Source organism: Bufo bufo, chromosome 1 (assembly GCF_905171765.1).
Source record: "Bufo bufo chromosome 1, aBufBuf1.1, whole genome shotgun sequence".
NCBI lineage: Eukaryota > Metazoa > Chordata > Amphibia > Anura > Bufonidae > Bufo > Bufo bufo.
In genome coordinates this window covers 164,607,177-164,628,359 of record NC_053389.1, presented here as the reverse complement: position 1 = coordinate 164,628,359, position 21,183 = coordinate 164,607,177, and the positions used below count along the sequence as shown (strand labels likewise).

The following is a 21,183-nucleotide window of genomic DNA, read 5'->3' as shown; positions in this document are numbered from 1 at the left end:
ATACCGTAGTGCAGCACAAAATACTGCCCCAGCAGAACCAAATACACAGTGCAGCACAAAATACTGCCACCCCTGCCGCAGCATTCAATTCTATCACAGTCCTGAGGATGGCAATATGGTTGAATGGAGGATGGCTCTGTTCTTCGCCAGCCAGATAATTAATGCTGAGAGCATTAGATGACTATGTACCGTAAGGAGGGCTTGGGCGGCGCACCAGGACATTTTGCTGTAGGGTCTATGGCCAGTCTGCCCCTGCACGTAGCCATTAATGTACCTACTGCATGCCGTGGTCACTTTTAATATGATACAATAAAGAGGAAGAAGTTTTGATCCCTGTGGAGCTGGATGAAAGTTATGTTGGATCTTATGACTGCTCCTTGGAAGACACCTTTGCACTAAATGGACACTACACTGCAGTAATATGCAGCATCAGTGATCAATGTGGTCACAAGGTAACAAAACGGATACGTAACTAGCAGCTTTATTACAGCATAAACCTTTGTCAATACAGTCATGAAATATCAAACAAAAAAATGCCTAAAAGGGCTACTCCAGTCATGTACATAAAGTTAATCACTGCATAATGTGAAGATGACACACTGTTACAGTGTGTCAGCCAGGAGCTGGGACTTGAGCTCACAGGAGTGCTTGGACTGGACACATTATAACAAACCCTTGGCTGTGAAGTTTTAGGTCAGGGCAGTTTTATTTTACTTCTGATTGTTTCCATTACCTGTCAGCAAGCAAAGATCTTTAAAATTGATGAGGAATTGCAACGCAAACTATATTAGAAAGTTGCAGAACTTTTAATTTTACAATGATTCACTGACAGATTGGACCAGCCCTTTAACCCCTTGATGACATGCGCCATACATATACGATGCATGTTATCTCTTTAAAGATGGCGCCCGCTCTAGAAAAATAAATAACAGATAAAATTAGAAATTGCAACTAGTCCTGCAAAAAACAAACACCTCATACGGCTATGTGAATGGAAAAATAAAAAAGGTATGGCTCTGGGAAAATCGGAAGTATGCAAAAACAGAAACACTCACTTCAATGATCTCTCGCCACTCCCGTTCCGATGGTGCCAGTGCCCTGTTGTTTCCTACTTCCTGCTGACGTCTTGACACAGGGACAGATGACCATTCCATATCTGCAGCCCATGTTTGGCCACAGCAGTCACTGGACCCTTTATTCGGACATCATTCCTGCAGCAGGAAGTAGAGAACAACAGGAGGCCAAGCATCCACCGAACAGGAGCAGCAGGCGATCAGTGAGGTGTGCATGCCTTTTTTTATATTTCTTCTCTCCCTATTGAGATATTTTAAATATATTTTTCCCCCTGGAACAACCCTTTAAATCCAGGGACAGATTTGCATAACCATAGGCCAATCGGCCAGGACTAGTGAAATTACCATCAGTCACTGTTCTCCTGGGGCTTCTCAGTCCGCCCCTGTATTAACTGCAGTATAAATTATGAGGGGGGGAAGTTCTGATACTTTAATATTATGTTACTAATGAAAAAAAAAACATATTTTCCCATTTTTTTAAAGGGCTTCTGTCACCCCACTTAACTCTTTTTTTTTTTTGTGTACTTATAATCCCTATCCTGTGATATATCTATACATTATGTTATTAATCATTTTCGTTCATTAGATATGTCAAAAAACATACTTTTATAATATGCTAATTACCTGTCTACCAGCAAGTAGGGCGTCTAATTGCTGGTAGCAGCTGCAAAAAACCGCCCCCTCCTCCTGTTGATTGACAGGGCCAGCCGCGATCTCCTCCTCCGGCTGGCCCTGTCAGCATTTCAAAAATCGCGCGCCTGTGTTGATTCAGCGCAGGCGCTCTGAGATAAGGAGGCAGGCCTCCTCAGCACTCCCTCAGTGCGCCTGCGCTGATGACGTCACCGAAAGAGAAGACATCATCGGCGCAGGCGCACTGAGGGAGTGCTGAGGAGGCGAGCCTCCTTCTCTCAGAGCACCTGCGCCGAATGAAGACAGGTGCGGGATTTGAAATGATGACAGGGCCAGCCGGAGGAGGAGAGCGCTCGCTGGCCCTGTCAATCAACTGGAGGAGGGGGCGGTTTTTTGCGGCGGCTACCAGCAAGTAGACGCCCTACTTGCTGGTAGTGAAGTGATTTGCATATTTTAAAAGATCGTTTTTTAAGGAAATGAAGCCACAGACAAAGGTAAGATCCCAATTTTTGAAATGCTGACAGGGACAGTCGGAGGAGGAGATCGCGGCTGGCCCTGTCAATCAACAGGAGGAGGGGGCGTTTTTTTGCGTCTGCTACCAGCAAGTAGACGCCCTACTTGCTGGTAGACAGGTAATTAGCATATTATAAAAGTACGTTTTTTTACATATCTACTGAACGAAAATGATTAATAACATAATGTATAGATATATCGCAGGATAGGGATTATAAGTACACAAAAAAAAAAGTTTAGTGAGGTGACAGAAGCCCTTTAAATTGGTCACCCCGACTCTACAAACGTGTCCACAGTAGACCGAGACCCTCCATTGATGACATCTACATCCAACATCAGATTCTCCAGCTCTGTGGCTTACACAGGAACTTGGATACTATTAACAATCCTCTTCTCCTGAGCAGCATCTCTATAATGTAGTGTACAGAATAATCAATTAAAAGATGAGCTCACTTAAAAAATTACTTGCCATAAATCACTGCAGAGTCAAGAAAAGCAGAAAATCTAACAAAAGTCAGGTTAATTAGACTACATTTTTAAGCTTGCATCAACACCTCTGGTCCCTCTCAGGACTTGTTACATCCTTTACTTGGTGTGATAGTCAGCGATTTGGAAAACATTGGTGTTTTCTGGGACATGTAAGAGAGTTCTGGTCTGAGATCACTGTATTGATGTCACTGCTCACTGCCTGCGGATGTGAGTTCTGCCCTGCAAGCTCATCCATACGACTTGTATAACAGTCACTGCAGTATGAGTATGCTTGTTCACTGTTTGAATGAAGGTCCTTAGTCATTGACCAAATACCTGAGTCTCCTGTGTCTATTGGCGTTTCCCCGCTGATTGAGTCCTTGGTCACTGCCATGGTGCATTTATAATCTGTACAAACATCTCTATTCTTCATATTTGGTGGTGACAAAGAAAGACAGGAAGTCTCAGAGCTGCTCATCGACACATCATGAGTGGTCTCCTGCCTGGTAAAAGAGCATCTTGTGGATGTGTCACTAGAGGGCTTCTCTGACACTAAGCTTCTTAATCTAATTTCACTGGTGGCCTCCTGGGTCACTGGGATTCTTAAGGATTTGTTACTGTTGGCTTCCTGTGTCATTGGGTTTCTTAAGGAGCTTTCAATGGACATGTCCCTGGTGGTCTCCTGTGTCAGTGAGCTTGTCATGGACATGTCACTGGTGGTCTTCTCTGTTACTGAACGACTCAAGCACACATCACTGGCAGTCTCCTCTGTCATTGAGGTTCTTGAGGACACGTCAGTAGTAAACTCCTGAATCAATGAGCTTCCCATTGACATGTCTCTGGTGGTCTCCTGTGTCACTGAGCTTCTCATGGACATGTCACTGGTGGTCTCCTGAGTCATTTGGTTCCTTGAGGACATGCCACTGGTTGTGACCTCCTGAGTCACTGTACTTCTCATTGACATGTCACTGGTGATCTCCTGTATCACTGAGCTTCCCATGGACACATCACTTGTGACCTCCTGAGTCATTGATATTCTACTGGACGTGTCACTTGTAGACTCCTTGGTCACTGAACTTTCCTCCTGGCTATTTCCTACAGGCTTACTGGTGCTCTGGCTTCTTTCAGGGGTCCTGCTACTTGGTGGTGTATGTGCGGGAATCTTGTCACTTGTAACAGTTATCATCTCCTTTAGATCTGTGTAAAAGAATAACAAATATTACTTGAAAAGTTACTACCTACATAGAACTTCATTTTAAAAGTGGAGTATGTATGTTCTCCCTGTGTCTGTGTGGGTTTCCCCCAGGTAGCCCCATTGGGGACAGCGTGATGATAATTCCTGTAAAGCGCAGCGCTATATAAGTGAGTAAAATAAAATAAATATTTTAGACCTTTTGAATTCTGTCTGCCTGCTGCCACCACTAGAGGGAGCTTAGGAGCTTAAATAAGATGGATTTATTATTGAGTTCAATAGGAGCTGTATACATCTGAATGTGGTGAGCTCCCCCTAGTGTTGGTTGCAGGCAGATTGTGTCATATAACTATGGCTAAGTGAAGCAGGGTATTTGAAACTCTGTACTTACACATCAGTATGGCTGCTTTGATTTTGATGAACACACTGTTGTCATTAAATGCACCCTTGAATGCGTACATATGCTTCACTTCTGGTGGGTACTGTGCAAATGACAGTCCGATCATAACCGGGATTAAGCGTCCATTTGAGCATGGTGCCTGTGCAAGGAACTGGTGCATCTGGTACTTACACCAGCTGTCTGACAGGAAATGTGGGGTCAGCAGCATCACCCAGCAGTGGCTGCTTTCTAAGCCGCTGCACATCTCTGAGGTTATAGCACCCCCTGCCAACATGTCCCTCATTGGAAGGAAGCACCGCAACTTCTCCGGCTCCTGCTCCAGGTATGAAAGCATATCCACTGCATAAGAGCAGTCGGGCTCCTCCCTGCTGTGACAGATGTAGACATCGTACTTCCTCAGCCAGCGCACACTGTTGTCCGGCCACACGGGGATGGCTTTGGCTGATTGCATTAACTTCCTTGGCACACTTTGGCTGCTGGTAATGGTTCTGGTTCCGCTCCCACAATCTGTTCTCGTAGGAGTCTTGGGCGATGAAATGGTTTTGCTTTCCTTCGCTCCCATTTCCAAAAACCTACAAGAAAAAAAGTGTTTTTGAAAGTTATGGAACAAAGAAAAGCGTTCACAATCCATACTTTGTACTGCATTCATATTTTTGATGGTTTCGGACCTTACATCTTGATGTTGTCTGCTTGTTAAGTCTCTGTACACACCAGGGGCGTCGTTAGGTCAAAACATTCGGGGCTTAAGCCACAGATGTTTTGTCCAGTGCCCCGAATGTTATGCTGGTAGCATTTTTTTGGCTATTCCAGGGCCCTTTAATATTGATTGGACCTGGGCAACCCCACAGATCATCCCCCCACCCCCCTTGCACTTGTTCCGCTACTTTCCTGCTGCGCCGGCATGAGTTCAGTCACTTCGGTGGCATCGGTATGCAATCCGGTCCTGCGGCGCTTAATCCCAAAAGACCTGCCGAGAGAGGTCACGGGTCTCGCGGGATCACGCGAGGCAGGACAGGATTGCGCACCGATGCCACCGAAGTGACTGAATTATGCCGGCGCAGCAGGAAAGTAGCGGAACAAGTACAAGGGGGGTGGGGGGATGATCTGTGGGGTTGCCCAGATGGCTAGGCCCTTCACAGTAGTTATTAACCCCTTTCAGCAGTTCACTGCTCAAATGGGTTAATAACTACTGTGAAGGGGGGACTGCTGAAAGGCGTTAATAACTACTGTGAAGGCCCCCCCGATGATGGAGGCGCGGTACAGTGGGCTTGTGCCCCGGATGTTTTCAGACCCTAGCAACGCCCCTGGTCTACACCATGGGGGTAATTTATCATTCCCCTCACGCCAGTTTTATGGCATAAAAAAAAATCACAAACATTGTGGCATTTCTCAGCTGCCCTCGCCACTTTCCCAAAAGGGGGCATGGAGAGAATGGAGCCAGTGGTCCCGTCATATTTATCATCTTTCATACCACTTTTCTGGCGTAGAAGAAGGCTGAAATCTTCATCAGCTAGGGGCTGGGGTAGATTTCAGTTTACGTGCATGAGCCTCGTCATAAATTAGGTGCAGTCTACGGCAACGCATGGGGCTATCATAGACTGGCCTAAAACTCTGGTCTATGAGAACCCCCCAACCCCCCACCCCACACACACACACCGTCTATTTTCTTTTGTGGTGGATTGCAGAAAATGTAGCGTATACACCTTGCAATGTATTCTAATATAAAAAACAAAGCACAGTACACCCCCCCCCCCCAACTGGTAACACCCATCAACATGCTAGATTTGTGGTGGATCTCTCCATTCAGAAGGGATCTTATTGCCTCGCACTGAGGGCAGCTATCATATGTAGATGTCTGAATCACCCACAGCTATGTACAGGTCACAGAGCAGAACAGGCAGGATGGCACACTGATCAAATAAACTAGTCCTGTGATGGCTAACCTCCGGCCCACCAGCCGTGATAAAACTATGACTCCCAAGATGTACACTTGCCTGGCTGTTCTCAGAACTCCATAGAAATGAATGGAGCATGCTGGGAGTTGTAGTTTCACCACAGCTGGAGTGCCGGAGTTTAGTCATCACTGATTACTAATCAGTTGGTTGCTTTACACAAGTCATTGTGACATAATGACTGCAGGTAACACATACAACATGATCTGAACTCAGAGAGTTATCACCGTGTTATTTTTCGAGTTACATAGAACTTGCAGAAAAATACATCCACTTCTCCAGCACTTCCATAAAACATATCTTCTTTATTCAGTTTCGATTAAAAACATCTTGGGCAAAAGCAAACAGTAGCCCAGTGTCTACTGTTTGCTTTTGTAAAAGATGTTTTTAATCGAAACTAAATAAAGATGATATGTTTTATGGAAGTGCTGGAGAAGTGGATGTATTTTTCTGCAAGTTCTCTAGAAACCTGTTTCCGATCCAGGATTTTCTCCTTGCCCTCAGGTTTCCAGTTTGAGGAGAAACAGACTGAAGTGAGCTGACTATCTATGACTGACTGACTATATCTGTACTCAGAGAGTTATCATTCTGTTATCTGTGGTGTTACATAGGACTGCAGGTGACATCTACTACATTATCTGTACTCAGAGAGTTATCAATGTGTTATCTATGGTGTTACATAGGACTGCAGGTGACATCTACTACATTATCTGTACTCAGAGAGTTATCACTGTGTTATCTATGGTGTTACATAGGACTGCAGGTGGCAGCTACTACATTATCTGTACTCAGAGAGTTATCACTGTGCTATCTATGGTGTTACATAGGACTGCAGGTGACATCTACTACATTATCTGTACTCAGAGAGTTATCATTGTGTTATCTGTGGTGTTACATAGGACTGCAGGTGACATCTACTACATTATCTGTACTCAGAGAGTTATCACTGTGTTATCTGTGGTGTTACATAGGACTGCAGGTAACATCTACTACATTATCTGTACTCAGAGAGTTATCACTGTGTTATCTGTGGTGTTACATAGGACTGCAGGTAACATCTACTACATTATCTGTACTCAGAGAGATATCACTGTGTTATCTGTGGTGTTACATAGGACTGCAGGTGACATCTACTACATTATCTGTACTCAGAGAGTTATCACTGTGTTATCTGAGATGTTACATAGGACTGCAGGTAACATCTACTACATTATCTGTACTCAGGGAGTTATCATTGTGTTATCTGTAGTGTTACATAGGACTGCAGGTAACATCCACTACATTATCTGTACTCAGAGAGATATCACTGTGTTATCTGTGGTGTTACATAGAACTGCAAGTAACATCTACTACTTTATCTCAGAGAGTTATCACTGTGTTAGGCCTCATGCACACGACCGTATTTAGTTTCCTTGTCGTCGTGTAGACCTAGCCTTAGCTCATGAGGGACACACCGCTGAAATCAGCATTTCTGGCACTATTTTATGCTGCCCTCAGTGAGGTCAGCATAAAGTTGATGACAGGTTCCCTTTAAAACCTTTTGTGTAACACTACCTTCCTGCTCCTCCTAACAGATCTCTACTGCCTATTTAAGAATCTACCTGTACATGGTGGGGAGTGCCTACCTTTAGTCTGCCACCCCACAAGAGATCGCTTTTTTACTCTGATACGTCAGCTGTGAATCCTTATATAGACAGGGGTATTTCTTTCTAAATCATATCCAATCAACTTACCACAAGTGGACTTCAATTAAGGTATAGAAACCTTGATTGAAGTTGATCAAAAGACATGGGATCCGCAATGGCCAACCTGTGGCTCTCCAGCTGTTGCAAAACTACAACTCCCAGCAGGCCCACACTGCCTACAGCTATTAGCCTACAGCAGGGCATGGTGGGAGTTGTAATTTTACAACAGCTGGAGAGCTGCAGGTTGGCCATCCGTGCATGGGAGGCCCCCAGAGCTAAATTTCAAATGTCATAGCAAAGGCTCTGAATACTTATGTCCATGTGCAATTTCAGTTTTTCCTTTTTAATAAATTTAAAAACATTTCTAACATTCTTTTTTTTATTATGGTGAATTGAAAGCAGAAAGTTAGGGGACAATTGAACTTTTTATTCTTATTATAAATAATTTATATTTATAGGTACTGTAGGCCTGCAGGACAATACAGCTAGGAGTATGTTGTCACATAAACAATTGCAGCTTACCAGACATTCCTCTTTCTGTAATTTTCTGGAACCATGTATGAAAACTGTTCTGAAGAATAAGAAGCAGAAGAACAAAAACATAAAAAAAATTATTTAGATCATCATCAAATATGACAGACAAGCTACAAAAGTGCTGAGCTAAACTGTAAAATAAGTAATGAAGGCGAGAAAAAGTCAGTTTACATGTGAATGTGATGCTATAGTACGGTCATATGCTCCTCACTAACATCATCACCAGTGGACAGCACACTGTCATCAAGTTCAGCACAAGACTCTTATCCTGAAAAACATTCTAAAAAAAAATAATAAAAAAAAATACCTAGCCCCCAATGTGGTGGAGTTAAAGGGGTAATCCCATCTGAGACAATGGGAGCATATCGCCCACCTCTGGGACATGCACCTACGCCGAGAATGGAGGGGGGAAAGTGGTGGCCGGAGGACCTTGGGCTGTCTGCTTCACCTTTGCATTCAACTGTGTCTGCATCCTGAGGATTAAGATACAGTTGAAAGCGGGGCATACCACAGCCATGCTGGGACCACAGGGCAGCCACTGAAATCCGAGACTGTCCTAGCGGATCTGGGATGTTTGAGAGGTATGCATCATGATATTGCCATTACATGCAGCCCCTTCCCCACTAACATCACCTCTCATTCTCATCTTATATGCTGTGCCTGTTCTGATTACATTTTATAATAGATGCAAGATTTCCTAACACGCTGGGCCAGATTTACAAACTTTTCTGCACCAAAAATCTATTTCAAAAAGTGGCACAATTTGGCGTATCTAGAGTTTCTATACTTTTTTCCATACATGCTTATCTAGGGGCGGGTTTAACAGAAAAGAGGTGGGGTTTCAAGTTAAAGAGGGTGGAGTCTGTGCTGAGCCAATTTGCTTCACAATTCTGGTGTAAAAATTTGCCTGATAAGTCAGGCTACTTTCACACTGGCGTTTTGGCTTTCCGTTTGTGAGATCCGTTCAGGGTCCTCACAATCGGTCCAAAACTGATCAGTTTTGCCCTAATGCATTCTGAATGGAAAAGGATCCGCTCAGAACGCATTAGTTTGTCTCCAATCAGTCTCCATTCCGCTCTGGAGGCCTGCAGCGTTTTGTTGTCCGCTTGAAGAAACTGAGCCAAACAGATCCGTCCTGGCACACAATGTAAGTCAATGGGGACGGATCCGTTTTCTCTGACACAATCTGACACAATAAAAAAAACTGATCCGTCCCCCATTGACTTTCAATGGAGTTCATGATGGATCCGTCTTGGCTATGTTATAAATAAGGCTACATGCACACGGCAGTGGATTTTTGCGGCCTCCGTTCCGTTATTTTTGCGGATCGGATGGTTTCCCATTCATTTCTATGGATCCGTTAAAAATGCGGTGGACTCATCCATTTCTTGTCCGCGTCCGCTGTCCGTGTTTCACGTCCGCCCAAAAAATATGGCATGTCCTATTCTTGTCCGCAAAAAACGGTTTGCGGACCCATAAAAGTCAGTGGGTCCGCAAAAAATGCGGATGACCGACGGAAGCCATCCGCATGTCATTCGCATCAGTTTTTTTTTAGCGGATGGTTGCTGGGAAACCTGTATATATTAAATTTCAAGAATTACAGCCTTCAGTTTTTTTTGCCGGACCGCAAAAAAAAACTGAAGACACACGGAAACACAACCTACAAAATTTGCGGACAAACGGAACGGATGTGGATGTAAAAAAAAAAACAGGAACACGGATCTGCTATTTGCGGACCGCAAAAAACAACTGTCGTGTGCATGTAGCCTAATACAAACAGATCCGTTCATGACGAATGCATGCAGTTGTATTATTGTAATGGAAGCGTTAGCCGGCTAATACTTGGTGTAGAGTCAAAGAAAAGTCAAAGAAAGGTCCCTGCCCTACATTCATCATCCAGCCTGGGCCCCTGTGATAAATCTGCTGCAGGTCTAGACAGCTGGTCTAAGCTGTCTTAGTAAATCTGGGTGACTCTGTGTTGCTATGAGCATTCTTTAAGAGTCGTCCCACCGTAACAACTTCATCTAGCCACAGAAGAAGTTATAAGTGTCTGATTGATGTGGGTCCAACCACTGGGACCCCCATGATCATGAGTCAATGGAGTGATGGTCAAGCATGCATGCTGCTGCCGCTTAGCTCTGGTCTATTGGACTTCCCAAGAAAAGCCAAGTTCAATGCCCGGCTTTCTCCTGCAGTCCTCTTGAGATGAACAGAATGGCAGGACACATATGTGATCATTAGTCCATTCTCTTGGCGGGTTTAGGGACCCCTGTTCCCAACAATCAAACCCCAACGATTAGATAAGTATCACCTAGGCCGGTAATGGGAGAAAATCAGCGTCTAGTGGACGGGGTGAGGCCGCATACGATAAAGACTCTGGACTCCTGGCTGATAAGGCAGTGCCAAGATGTAAGAACTAGAGAACTACTACATATTAACACACTAGTAGATATCCCGCCCCAGGATGATGACTATAACAGAAAATGCATCCACTTATGGGCAGAGTTCTTATTTCTGGAATAGAAATATCTATACTTAGTGGAGTTAGGAATGATAGTTGTAATACAAAGGCACCAGCTATTTCCAATACACAAAACACCAGGACAAACAGCCGTGGTGGGCCCTTTGCGTGTTACCCCATGGGCCCACTTTCGTAGAAACTGGTGGAATTTTTTTGGGGCCCCGCAGGCTTTTCTTTTATTGTTAACAAATGTAATTCAAATATTTCCTAAAAACAACATTCCAGGTGAATCCGTTGTCACTATCATGTAGTAATCTTCTCTGCAAAGGGGAAACATAAACCTTAAGGCTAGTTTCACACTAGGGCTTATCTTTCTACATTCCAGCATTGCAAGAAGCTTGAAAAGTTTCGGTCCGGCCCCATTGGCTATATTGGGGACTGGCTGCGACCCGGCTGCAACCTGGCAAGTATGCTGAGAATCGGCTGGAAGAATGCTGCTGCGCCACTCAGCATGCTCAAACGCCAATTTCATTGGGCATCTCGTATCAGAGCTGGTGTAAATGCTGGTGTTCTGTTCAAGTGCCTTAAATATTTTGTATCTATCTAAAGACTGGATAAAGGGGTCCTAGGACCCCAAAACGCGTTGTCTGTGTTGAAAGAATTTCATCAGTTAAGTACTTATGGTACCTTTTCTTGATGGTCATGTCCTGCGCCCGCTACTGAATTGTGTAGGTTGGGACCTAGTAAGTCCACCACCTCACACCATCCTCTGTCCATGAGGTATCGCTCTGAAGGGGTTGGTGACCGTCTTCTGGAGGAACTCATGGAAACAGCACTGTCTGCATTGACCTTTCCATCCTGACCAAACTAGTCTACAACATCACCGCACCTATCACTGTAATATAGGTGAGCGCACTATATATCCCTCCGGGAACTTTGGTGTCAAACATTTTTCACCCTATGGGTGCTTTTCTTTTGCCTATACTAGGGAGTTCTCTATGGTCAATCTGAGGATGACACACCAAGTGTGCTCTTTTGTTCCCGATGTATAATAAGGTGGACAAGAACTGGTTCTGCCACTTGGCCTGAGATGAGTCAGCTCCAAATGTCATGAGATCGGAACAGGCAGCAGACAAATCTCTATCACTGCAACCAGCGACAAACCAGGTCCAACAGATTAGAAGCAAATTAAGGTGTAGAATGAGCAGAGGTAGGGACCTGCACATATGGCAATGACCTAATATTCTTCTATCATCAGAATATATAGTCACGTTCTCCATGGCATTCCAGATGCAAGTCTATGTCCATCCCTGAATACAGGGTGGTACACAGCTTTGGACTGGCATGGATGATATTAGGGAATTGCTGTCCATGTTTTCTCACTATACAGCGCAGGTTCTCCATGGACTTGAAATTGTAATTACTCATTTTGATTCATCACCAGCCCACACTCCTAATCCTACTATTCACTACCCTACAGTATAACCCATCTTACTCCTGCCTGTCTGTCCCCCGCAGAGAGTTTCATCCTGATCCTACTAGTCTGTACCTTGCAGTGTTCCTCTGCCAGTCTCTACCCTAAAGTAGTCTCTGTTCTGTTCCTGACAGTATGCACCCTGATTGTGCCAGTCTGTGCCCTGTCTTCATCCTACAAGTCTCTACCCTGTAGTACACCTTGTCCTGCCTCTGCCGGTCTGTACCTTGCAGTATACCCAGTACTGATCCTGTCAGTCTTTTCCCTACAGTGTATCTTGTCTAACTCCTGCAAGTCGGTGCCCTGCAGGCTGATCCTGCGATTTACTACCCTGCACTGTGCCCTATCCTACCCATACCAGTCTGCGCCCTACATTGTATGCTGTCTTGATCTTGCAAGGCTACACTTTGCAGTACAACTCTTCCTGCCTCTGCCAGTCTTTACCATGCAGTATCCTGATCCTGCCAGCCTCTGCCCTACAGTGTACCCATCCTGCAGACTAGCACAGAGTTTTCACCTGTTTGTTGCTCAGGAATCATCAGTCTTTTCCATCATTCGTCCTGGGGCCAGATTTGTCACTTGTGCACAGGAGGCAGAGGAGGCCCGGTTTGAGGAGGAAGTCATTACTGGGAGGTACTACGCCTACAATGTCCTCCCTCCTGCTGACATGCACGGTCGGGATCCTGCACAGCCTCTGCTCTGTCATACTGTACATTATGCTACTCATGGTTACTAGGAGATATCACAATTAAACTAAACATTAAGGCTACGGCCATGTGATCAGGTTTCCTGATGCAGTTCTGGAAGCCAAAATCAGGAGTGTATCATAAAAAGAGAGAAAGTATAAAGGACAGATACGACTTCTCTTTTCTTAATTCACTCTTGCTTTTGGCAGAAGAAGACTGGGTAGCCCCACCTTAAAACGTCTTCAAAATATCTTAGCATGTAGATATAAAGTGACTTGGAAGAGTGGAAGCCACATAGACTAGCCATCTTTACAGGTAACCCTAAAGTGTACTGTACTTCCCCCAAATTGGTGTCTAGGATTATTGAAATTACAGGGCATGTGGTCCCCGTCAACTTCCCTGAAGTCATGACCTGCTGTACACGAGCACATGACTGCGGTGGCCAATCATAGGCCTCACTGGTGATGGCTGCTGGGGCCAGTGAGTGGCTGCAGCGGTCACGTGTTGGCATCACCGCTGCAGCCGGGTAAACATACCAGTCAGGTAAGTAACGCTCAGTTCTTTTTTGCTGGACGATACCCTTTAAGGCCTCATGCACACGACCATATGTATTTTGCGGTCCGCCAAAAATACGGATGACATCCGTGTGTATTCCGTATTTTGCGGAACGGAACCGATGGCCCCTAATAGAACAGTCCTATCCTTGTCCGTAATGCGGACAATAATAGGACATGTTCTATTTTTTTGCGGAACGGAAATACGGACATACGGAAACAGAATGCACACGGAGTACCTTCCATCTTTTTTGCGGACAAATTCAAATGAATGGTTCAGCATACGGTCCGCAAAAAAACACGGAACAGACACGGAAAGAAAATACGTTCGTGTGCATGAGGCCTTAAAGGGGTTATCCCATCTTAGACAATGGGGGCATATCGCTAGGATATGCCCCCATTGTCTGATAGGTGCGGGTCCCACCTCTGGGACCTGCACCTACAAGAACGGAGCCGGGGAGCGTTGTGGCTGGAGGACCCCGGGTTTCCCGGGGTCCGTCCACCACCAGGCGCAGCTCCCCGCCTCTCCTATTGAAGTGAAAAGGAGCGCACCGCGCATGCGCGGCCACCGCTCCCATTAATTTCTATGGGGCCGACGGAAATAGCCGAGCCAGCGCTCGGCTATTTTTGGCGGCTCCATAGAAATGAATGGAGGGCGGCTGCACATGCGCAGTGAGCCCTCCTCAAGTTTCTCAGCTCCGTTCTCCTTGTAGGTGCGGGTCCCAGAGGTAGGACCCGCACCTATCAGACAATGGGGGCATATCCTAGCGATATACCCCCATTGTCTAAGAAGGGATAACCCCTTTAAAGAGACACTCTAGTGAGAACCATGGTTTCCCATGTGACTTCTCCCCTCTGATCCTCATGTCTGATTTACTGCCATCCCTTGTAGGTTTCTGAGTCATAAACTATCAGGTAGAATATTTTTAGCCGTGCCTATTCTACTGAATCTCCGCAGGCTGCTTTCTGATGATGTCAAGTACTTTTTAAAGGGGAAATTATCACCAGACAGACTTATCCCTGATCATTGCCTTCCTCACGTCCGCTTGTGTATTGCAGATAACATCTTTTATGTGGACGTATAAATGATCATTTGTTGGCAGCACATGCCTTCTTGGAAACCAGGGATGTGCTGCCAACAATCATGATAGGGGCACGGCCTGAATGGGCTTTGCCCCTCATGGTGCCATTGAAACTTGTACTTTTTGGTCTTTGGTGTTTCTTCCCCCCTCCCTTTTTTGTCTCCTGTTATTTCTCCTCAGATTAAGTGAGCCGGTGTTATTCTGGACAGCTTCAGGATTGGTCAGTCGGATGGCTGGTCAGCGTTGCTATTGGATAAATTGGTTGCTGTCCAGTTGCTGGGCCTGTTTCTAATTTTAACTAGCTTCAGGATTGGTTCTCAGAGAGGAGTGGCGGGAATGTCACCTATTTATTGAGGCACCTTACCTGTGGATTTCAGTCGCTGTGTCAAGAACAAAGAAGAAGCTCGTCCCACCCGCCCTCCCTGCAATTTGTCGCGGTTTTTGTTTTATTTTGGGGGGGGGGGGGGGGGTTAGTCGCTCAGAATTCTGGGTGGACTTAAATTAATTCAGTAATGGACTTTATTATTTATTCAGAATGGTATTTATATTGGTATTTTAAAGTTGGTTGATTTATGTAACCCCCAAGATTTTAATAAAGACCGCGGCCTTTTCATCCATATGAGGTTTGAGTTAATTATTTATTATTTAATTATTTATTGTTGAATATGGCACCATGTAAGCTGTATGGGGACGATTGATTATACAAGTGATCAATTGTCAGAACATACAATGATTGCACCATGAACAGGACCGTATGTATTTTGTGGTCCGCAAAACACGGATCAGCAAAAAAAATCCATGTGACGTCCGTGTTACATCCGTTTTTTTTGTTTTTCTTTTTTGAGAAACGGACAAGAATAGGACATGTTCGATTTTTTTATTTGCGCAAAGGACCAGAAGATGGAGGCAGCGTGAAGGACTAGAGCGGTGTGCAGCAGGTAAGTATGAACCTTTTTTTTTCAGGGGTCAGGCTGCGGGCACTTGATAAAAAATAATTATTACTGGAAAACCCCTTTAAATATGTGTACCAGCAATCCACAAAAGTACAATTGCCACAAAAGAAACACCTATCAATCACATGATAAGAAACAGGTGTCGACCTTTTCATGTGTATGCTACCACTACACAAACACCAGTGAAAACACTGAAAATGATGCCAAACTGACATGCAGTTCTCTTAGCTTAGCGGAGCAGGCAGAAGCAGGAGCCTGCTCCGCTCAGCTAATCCTGGCATAGTACATGGGTACAGGGTACCCATGTGCTATGCCATGATTTAGTAATCCTCCGGGAGCACGGGCAGGAGCAGCAATATGCGCTCCTGCCCATACTCCCTGCGCTGCGGCCACATTCAGAAATTTCACACTCCGTACACCGCTGAGCTGTCAGCCGTGTACAGAGAACCGAGTTTTAAGCACACAGGGAGTGGTGCGCTTTAGGGACGTAAAAGACTAAGTAAAATACAAAATTAGTTAATAAATGATATTAGAAAAAGTTTTATTAGGGCATTAGGGACATCATATTAAAAATTGTTACAAAGGTTTAGTTACTCTTTAAGGACATGAATGCAAGTGAATTCAAGGACCGGGAAGGAGGCAAAATTGCGGTGAAATAATCTGGGAATGATGACTGCCCCCTACTGCCCACCCTTAGGCTAGGTCTACACGACATTTGTTGCACCAATGTCGCGCGACAATTTTTATAATGGCAGTCTATGGTGTCGCACTGCAACATGCAACATACTGGGACGCAACAGTCGCAGAAAATCCATTTGAGATGGATTTTTCTGCGACTGTCGCAGTCGCAGCATGTTGCAGTGCGACACCATAGACTGCCATTATAAAAATTGTCGCGCGACATCGTTGCAACAAAATGTTGCACGACAAATGTTGCAGTGTAGTTGTGCCCTATCTGTCGCGCGACAAATGTCGTCATGTAGACCTAGCCTTAAATCCACCCCTGGTGTTTACACAATGCCGATGACTTGCAGCTGATATTGCTCCAGCCGCCATTGGCAAGAGCAGGGCTAAGAATTAATGCTAAAAATCCTATGTATCTCCATACCAGCTGAAACCCTTATCACTTTTATTTTTTGGCCACTAAACAAACCATTGCGTTTGCTTGGAAAAAACAGAGGTGGACTTTCCTGAGCTCAGTCACCTATCTGGGTTAATGAGAAGCTTAACGGTCTGTTGAACAGCAAGGTAGACATGTAATAGCGGATCTGAGCTCCTGGTGGACTACAGCAGTCACATTCCCTCTGCTAGACCTCCTGTTTGTCTCTCAGATGAGAGTTTTCCCGACTAGTTTCCTCCTCAATCCATCTCAGCAGCCTTCTCAGTGACCTCCCTCTCAGGAACCCCATCCCCTCGAGTCTTCCAACTCTTTTCTTTATTCTGGAAGCAGGGGTGCACCATCAATGAGCCCAGGTGAGGCGATCGCCTCAGGCAGCATCAGTTAGGGGCAGTGGAAGGGCCATGGGCACTGAGCGCTTTCATTGTGGTAAAGGAGTTAGGTTAAGAAATTGGGATGGGGGGGTGGCGCCATTTCAGTTTTTGCCTCAGGCAGCAGAAAGGCTAGGTGCACCCCTGTCTGGAAGTCCTGCATAGACTATATGACATCAATGGTTAGGCCCTTCTCACCTGGTTGGCACCACTTTGACCCACAGAACTGGTTCTCACTATTAGGCCTCATGCACACGGCCGGGACGGATCGATACCTATTCAACTTGAATGAGTCCGTGATCCGTCTGCACGGCAAAAAAATAGAACATGTTCTATTTTGTGGCAGTGCGGAGGCACGGACAGAAACACCACGGAAGCACTCCGTACTGTTCCATGCCTCCGTTCCGCACCTCTGGATTGCGGACCCGTTCAAGTGAATGGGTCCGCATCTGTGATGCGGGGAGCACATGGCTGGTGCCCGCATATTGCGGAACCGCTGTTTGCGGGCCGCAGTACCGCCGGGCAACGGCCGTGTGCATAAAGGCCTTAAGCCTCATGCACACAACCGTAGTTTGGGTCCGTGTCCGAGCCACATTTTGTGTGGATTGCACACAGATTTATTAATTTCTATGGGTCCACAAAATAAAAAAACAGACGGCACACTGATATCACCCATGTGCTGCCGGTATCCATGTGTCCCTCCCACAAATTATATACAGTATATTTAGTTTTGCAGATAAGAATAGTCATTTCTAGTAGAAAAATGTGGTATACACACAGCCGGTATACATATTTTGCAAATCTGCAAACTGCAAAAAGGATACGTTTGTGTCCGTAAAGCCTTAGGCTCATTTCACATAAGTGATACGGAAGGAGTCAGGGATTTTGAAGTGTTTTTCACGTGGACAAATGAAGGATGTCCTAGCAGCCATCAGTGAAAAATGCATTGCGTCCGGATCCCTCCCATTTTTCACACAAGCTGCTGTACCCGTGTTGCAGATCTGTCCTATCTTCTGCAGTGCTGAGGCATGGAACCGAAATCCCACGGAAGAGCTTCTGAGTGTTTCTGTGGGCTTCCAATCCGTGCCTCCGCTCGGCAAAAGAAAGGACATGCCCTATCTTTTGCTCTATGTTGCGGATCGTGGATCCCTTAAAGTCAATGGGTCCGCATCTGTAGCACAGAGTGCACACGACCAGTGCCCGTCAGGGGCGGATTAAGTGCATGATAGGCCCGGGGCTGTCTAATCAACTTGGGCCCCCCCCCCCCCTTTTTTGTATGAAGAGGATGCAGTGCTTCATGAGCGCCACAGTCTCTTCTTAGGCCATATGACATCTTCAGACAAAAAAAAACAAAAACAAATTGGGTCCTAAACTGAAAAATTTGGTCGCCAAATTTAAAATACATATAATTATAATAAAAAAGACATGGAGGAGACTACAGCACCACATACCTCTTACATCCAGTGACATCTCCTGTCATGTAGACCTTCTCTTTCCTCTTCTCCTCCATTTGACCCAGACCACCATGGCAAATTCTTTCAGCCGCATCTCGTCTCTACAGTTTGTAGCACAGACACGTTAGATTTCTCAATTCCTCCTCATCCTGGTGTCCCCACAGTGTCATCCTGCTGCCACTCCCAATACTGTGCCCGTTGTGCCCCCCAATGTCCAAGGTACTATACTGCTGAAAAAATAGTGACCCTAATAGACATAATTGGAGTCATTTATCAAACTGGTATAAAGTAGAACTGGATTTCCAAAAGAGCTGTCAAATATGAAAGGTGGAATCTGATTGGTTGCTATGGGCAACTAAGCCAGTTCTACTTTACACCAGTTTGATAAATTACCCCAAATGTCCCTATAGTGTCCACAGCAATTATAATGTCCCCTAGAGACCCCCAGTAATAATAACACCCTATATTGTGCTCCAGGTAATAATCCCTGTATAGTGTCCCCAAAAATAATAGAATTGCCCCTACAGTGCCTCCCCAATAGCAACACCCCCATATAGTAATTTCCACCACACTGCCCCCGCATAGTAATTCCCCCATTGTAATTTTCCCCCACACACCCCCAAACTGCCCCCATATAGTAGTTTGCCCCCACACAGTAATTTGCCCCACACTGCCCCTACATAGTAATTTCCCCCACATAGTAATTTCCCCCACATAGTAATTTGCCCCCACACTGCCCCATATAGTAATTTGCCCCCACATAGTAGTCCGGCTCCCATAATAATTTGCCCCCACATAGTAGTCCTCCCATAAAAATTTAGCCCCACACAGCCCCACATTCCCCCTCCCATGTACTCGAGGTCCCTTCCCTAATATGTCCTCCTCTGTGTCTCGTCCCCCACATGTCCCCCAAGGTAGGCACATGAAATAAAAAAATTCAAATTGGAAAAAAAAATGAAAAGCTAAATACTTACCGTCCAGGGCCAGGCACTTGATCGCAGACGAAGGCGGGATGAGGCAGGCACACGTCAATGTGCTGTGTCCCGGCACAGGCGCGTGATGATGTCATCACGCACGCCTGCGCCGGGATTTCACTACCGCATAGGCCTCAGGCCTACTAGGCCTGAAGCCTATGGCGGTGATAGGCGACGGGACAGGGAGCTATGCGCAGGGCCGGACTGGGGATAAAAACCAGCCCTGGAAAAAGTTGCATACCAGCCCCACAGCATTGCGTCGTTATTTACTTGTTTATAATAGGAGAAAGCATTCATTTTAAAACACGTGTGTAAACACGAATATGAACTTTGCCCCACGATAGCTCTTTTGTAGAACCCCCATTGTTTATATTATCACAGTAGACCAGCTTTTCCCAAACAGGATGCGATAACGATATGCGATGCGATATTTTAAGGGAATTGTGGTAGAGGTCTATTTGCAGTGTTATGGGGGATCTGTGGATGGCACTGTTATGGGGGATCTGTGGATGACACTGTTATCGAGGGGATCTGTGGATGACACTGTTATGGAGGGGATCTATGGATGACACTGTTATGGAGGGGATCTATGGATGACACTGTTATGGAGGGGATCTGTGGATGGCACTGTTATGGAGGGGATCTATGGATGGCACTGTTATCGAGGGGATCTGTGGATGACACTGTTATAGAGGGGATCTATGGATGACACTGTTATGGAGGGGATCTGTGGATGGCACTGTTATGGGGGATCTGTGGATGACACTGTTATCGAGGGGATCTGTGGATGACACTGTTATGGAGGGGATCTATGGATGACACTGTTATGGAGGGGATCTATGGATGACACTGTTATGGAGGGGATCTGTGGATGGCACTGTTATGGAGGGGATCTATGGATGGCACTGTTATCGAGGGGATCTGTGGATGACACTGTTATAGAGGGGATCTATGGATGACACTGTTATGGAGGGGATCTGTGGATGGCACTGTTATGGAGGGGATCTATGGATGGCACTGTTATCGAGGGGATCTGTGGATGACACTGTTATGGAGGGGATCTATGGATGACACTGTTATGGAGGGGATCTGTGGATGGCACTGTTATGGGGGATCTATGGATGGCACTGTTATCGAGGGGATCTGTGGATGACACTGTTATGGAGGGGATCTGTGGATGACACTGTTATGGAGGGGATCTGTGGATGACACTGTTATGGAGGGGATCTATGGATGGCACTGTTATCGAGGGGATCTGTGGATGACACTGTTATGGAGGGGATCTGTGGATGACACTGTTATGGAGGGGATCTGTGGATGGCACTGTTATGGGGGACCTATGGATGATGCACTGTTATAGGGGATGTGTGCTATGACACATAGGGCCATGAGGGGGGCCTGCATAAGATGCTATATGTGTGAATGACACACATATAGCATATTATGCTGGCCCCTCTCATGGCCCTATGTGTCACAGCATTACTTTATTAATGTCCCCTCGTGTCCTAAACCACACACATAACTGTCTTTGTATGCAAAGTCTTTCTTTACTGCTGAAACAATCGCTCTCCTACTGATAAACTCTTAGGCCTCTTTCACACGGGCGTTGC

General features: G+C 45.6%; 1 protein-coding gene across 4 annotated transcripts; it reads right to left on the bottom strand.

Moving 5' to 3' along the window:
* Positions 1 to 246: 246 nt before the first annotated feature.
* Positions 247 to 13,015, bottom strand: LOC121000869 (TIR domain containing adaptor protein). 4 transcript variants are annotated; one of them, XM_040431634.1, is made up of 6 exons: positions 12,900 to 13,015; positions 8,436 to 8,484; positions 4,268 to 4,848; positions 3,021 to 3,881; positions 2,480 to 2,625; positions 247 to 1,555 (listed from the first exon to the last, which is right to left on the bottom strand). In XM_040431634.1, exons 1-5 carry the CDS (start codon positions 12,919 to 12,921, stop codon positions 2,552 to 2,554), a joined length of 1,587 nt encoding a protein of 528 aa, XP_040287568.1. In that variant the 5' UTR covers positions 12,922 to 13,015; the 3' UTR covers positions 247 to 1,555; positions 2,480 to 2,551. The 4 variants fall into 4 exon arrangements, with proteins under 4 accessions (XP_040287568.1, XP_040287559.1, XP_040287549.1 ...); XM_040431625.1 differs by lacking the exon at positions 247 to 1,555 and having other exon boundaries at positions 2,492 to 3,408; positions 3,535 to 3,881; XM_040431615.1 differs by lacking the exon at positions 247 to 1,555 and having other exon boundaries at positions 2,492 to 3,881.
* Between the last annotated feature and the right edge of the window lie 8,168 nt (positions 13,016 to 21,183).

Excerpts from the sequence above, each read along its gene's own strand:
- LOC121000869 (XM_040431615.1), bottom strand. The coding sequence starts at position 12,921 with ATGATTCCTGAGCAACAAACAG. Across the intron at positions 8,485-12,899 it reads GATTCCTGAGCAACAAACAG|AACAGTTTTCATACATGGTT; the intron begins GTGAAAACTCTG and ends CTTATTCTTCAG. Across the intron at positions 4,849-8,435 it reads TACAGAAAGAGGAATGTCTG|GTTTTTGGAAATGGGAGCGA; the intron begins GTAAGCTGCAAT and ends TTTTTCTTGTAG.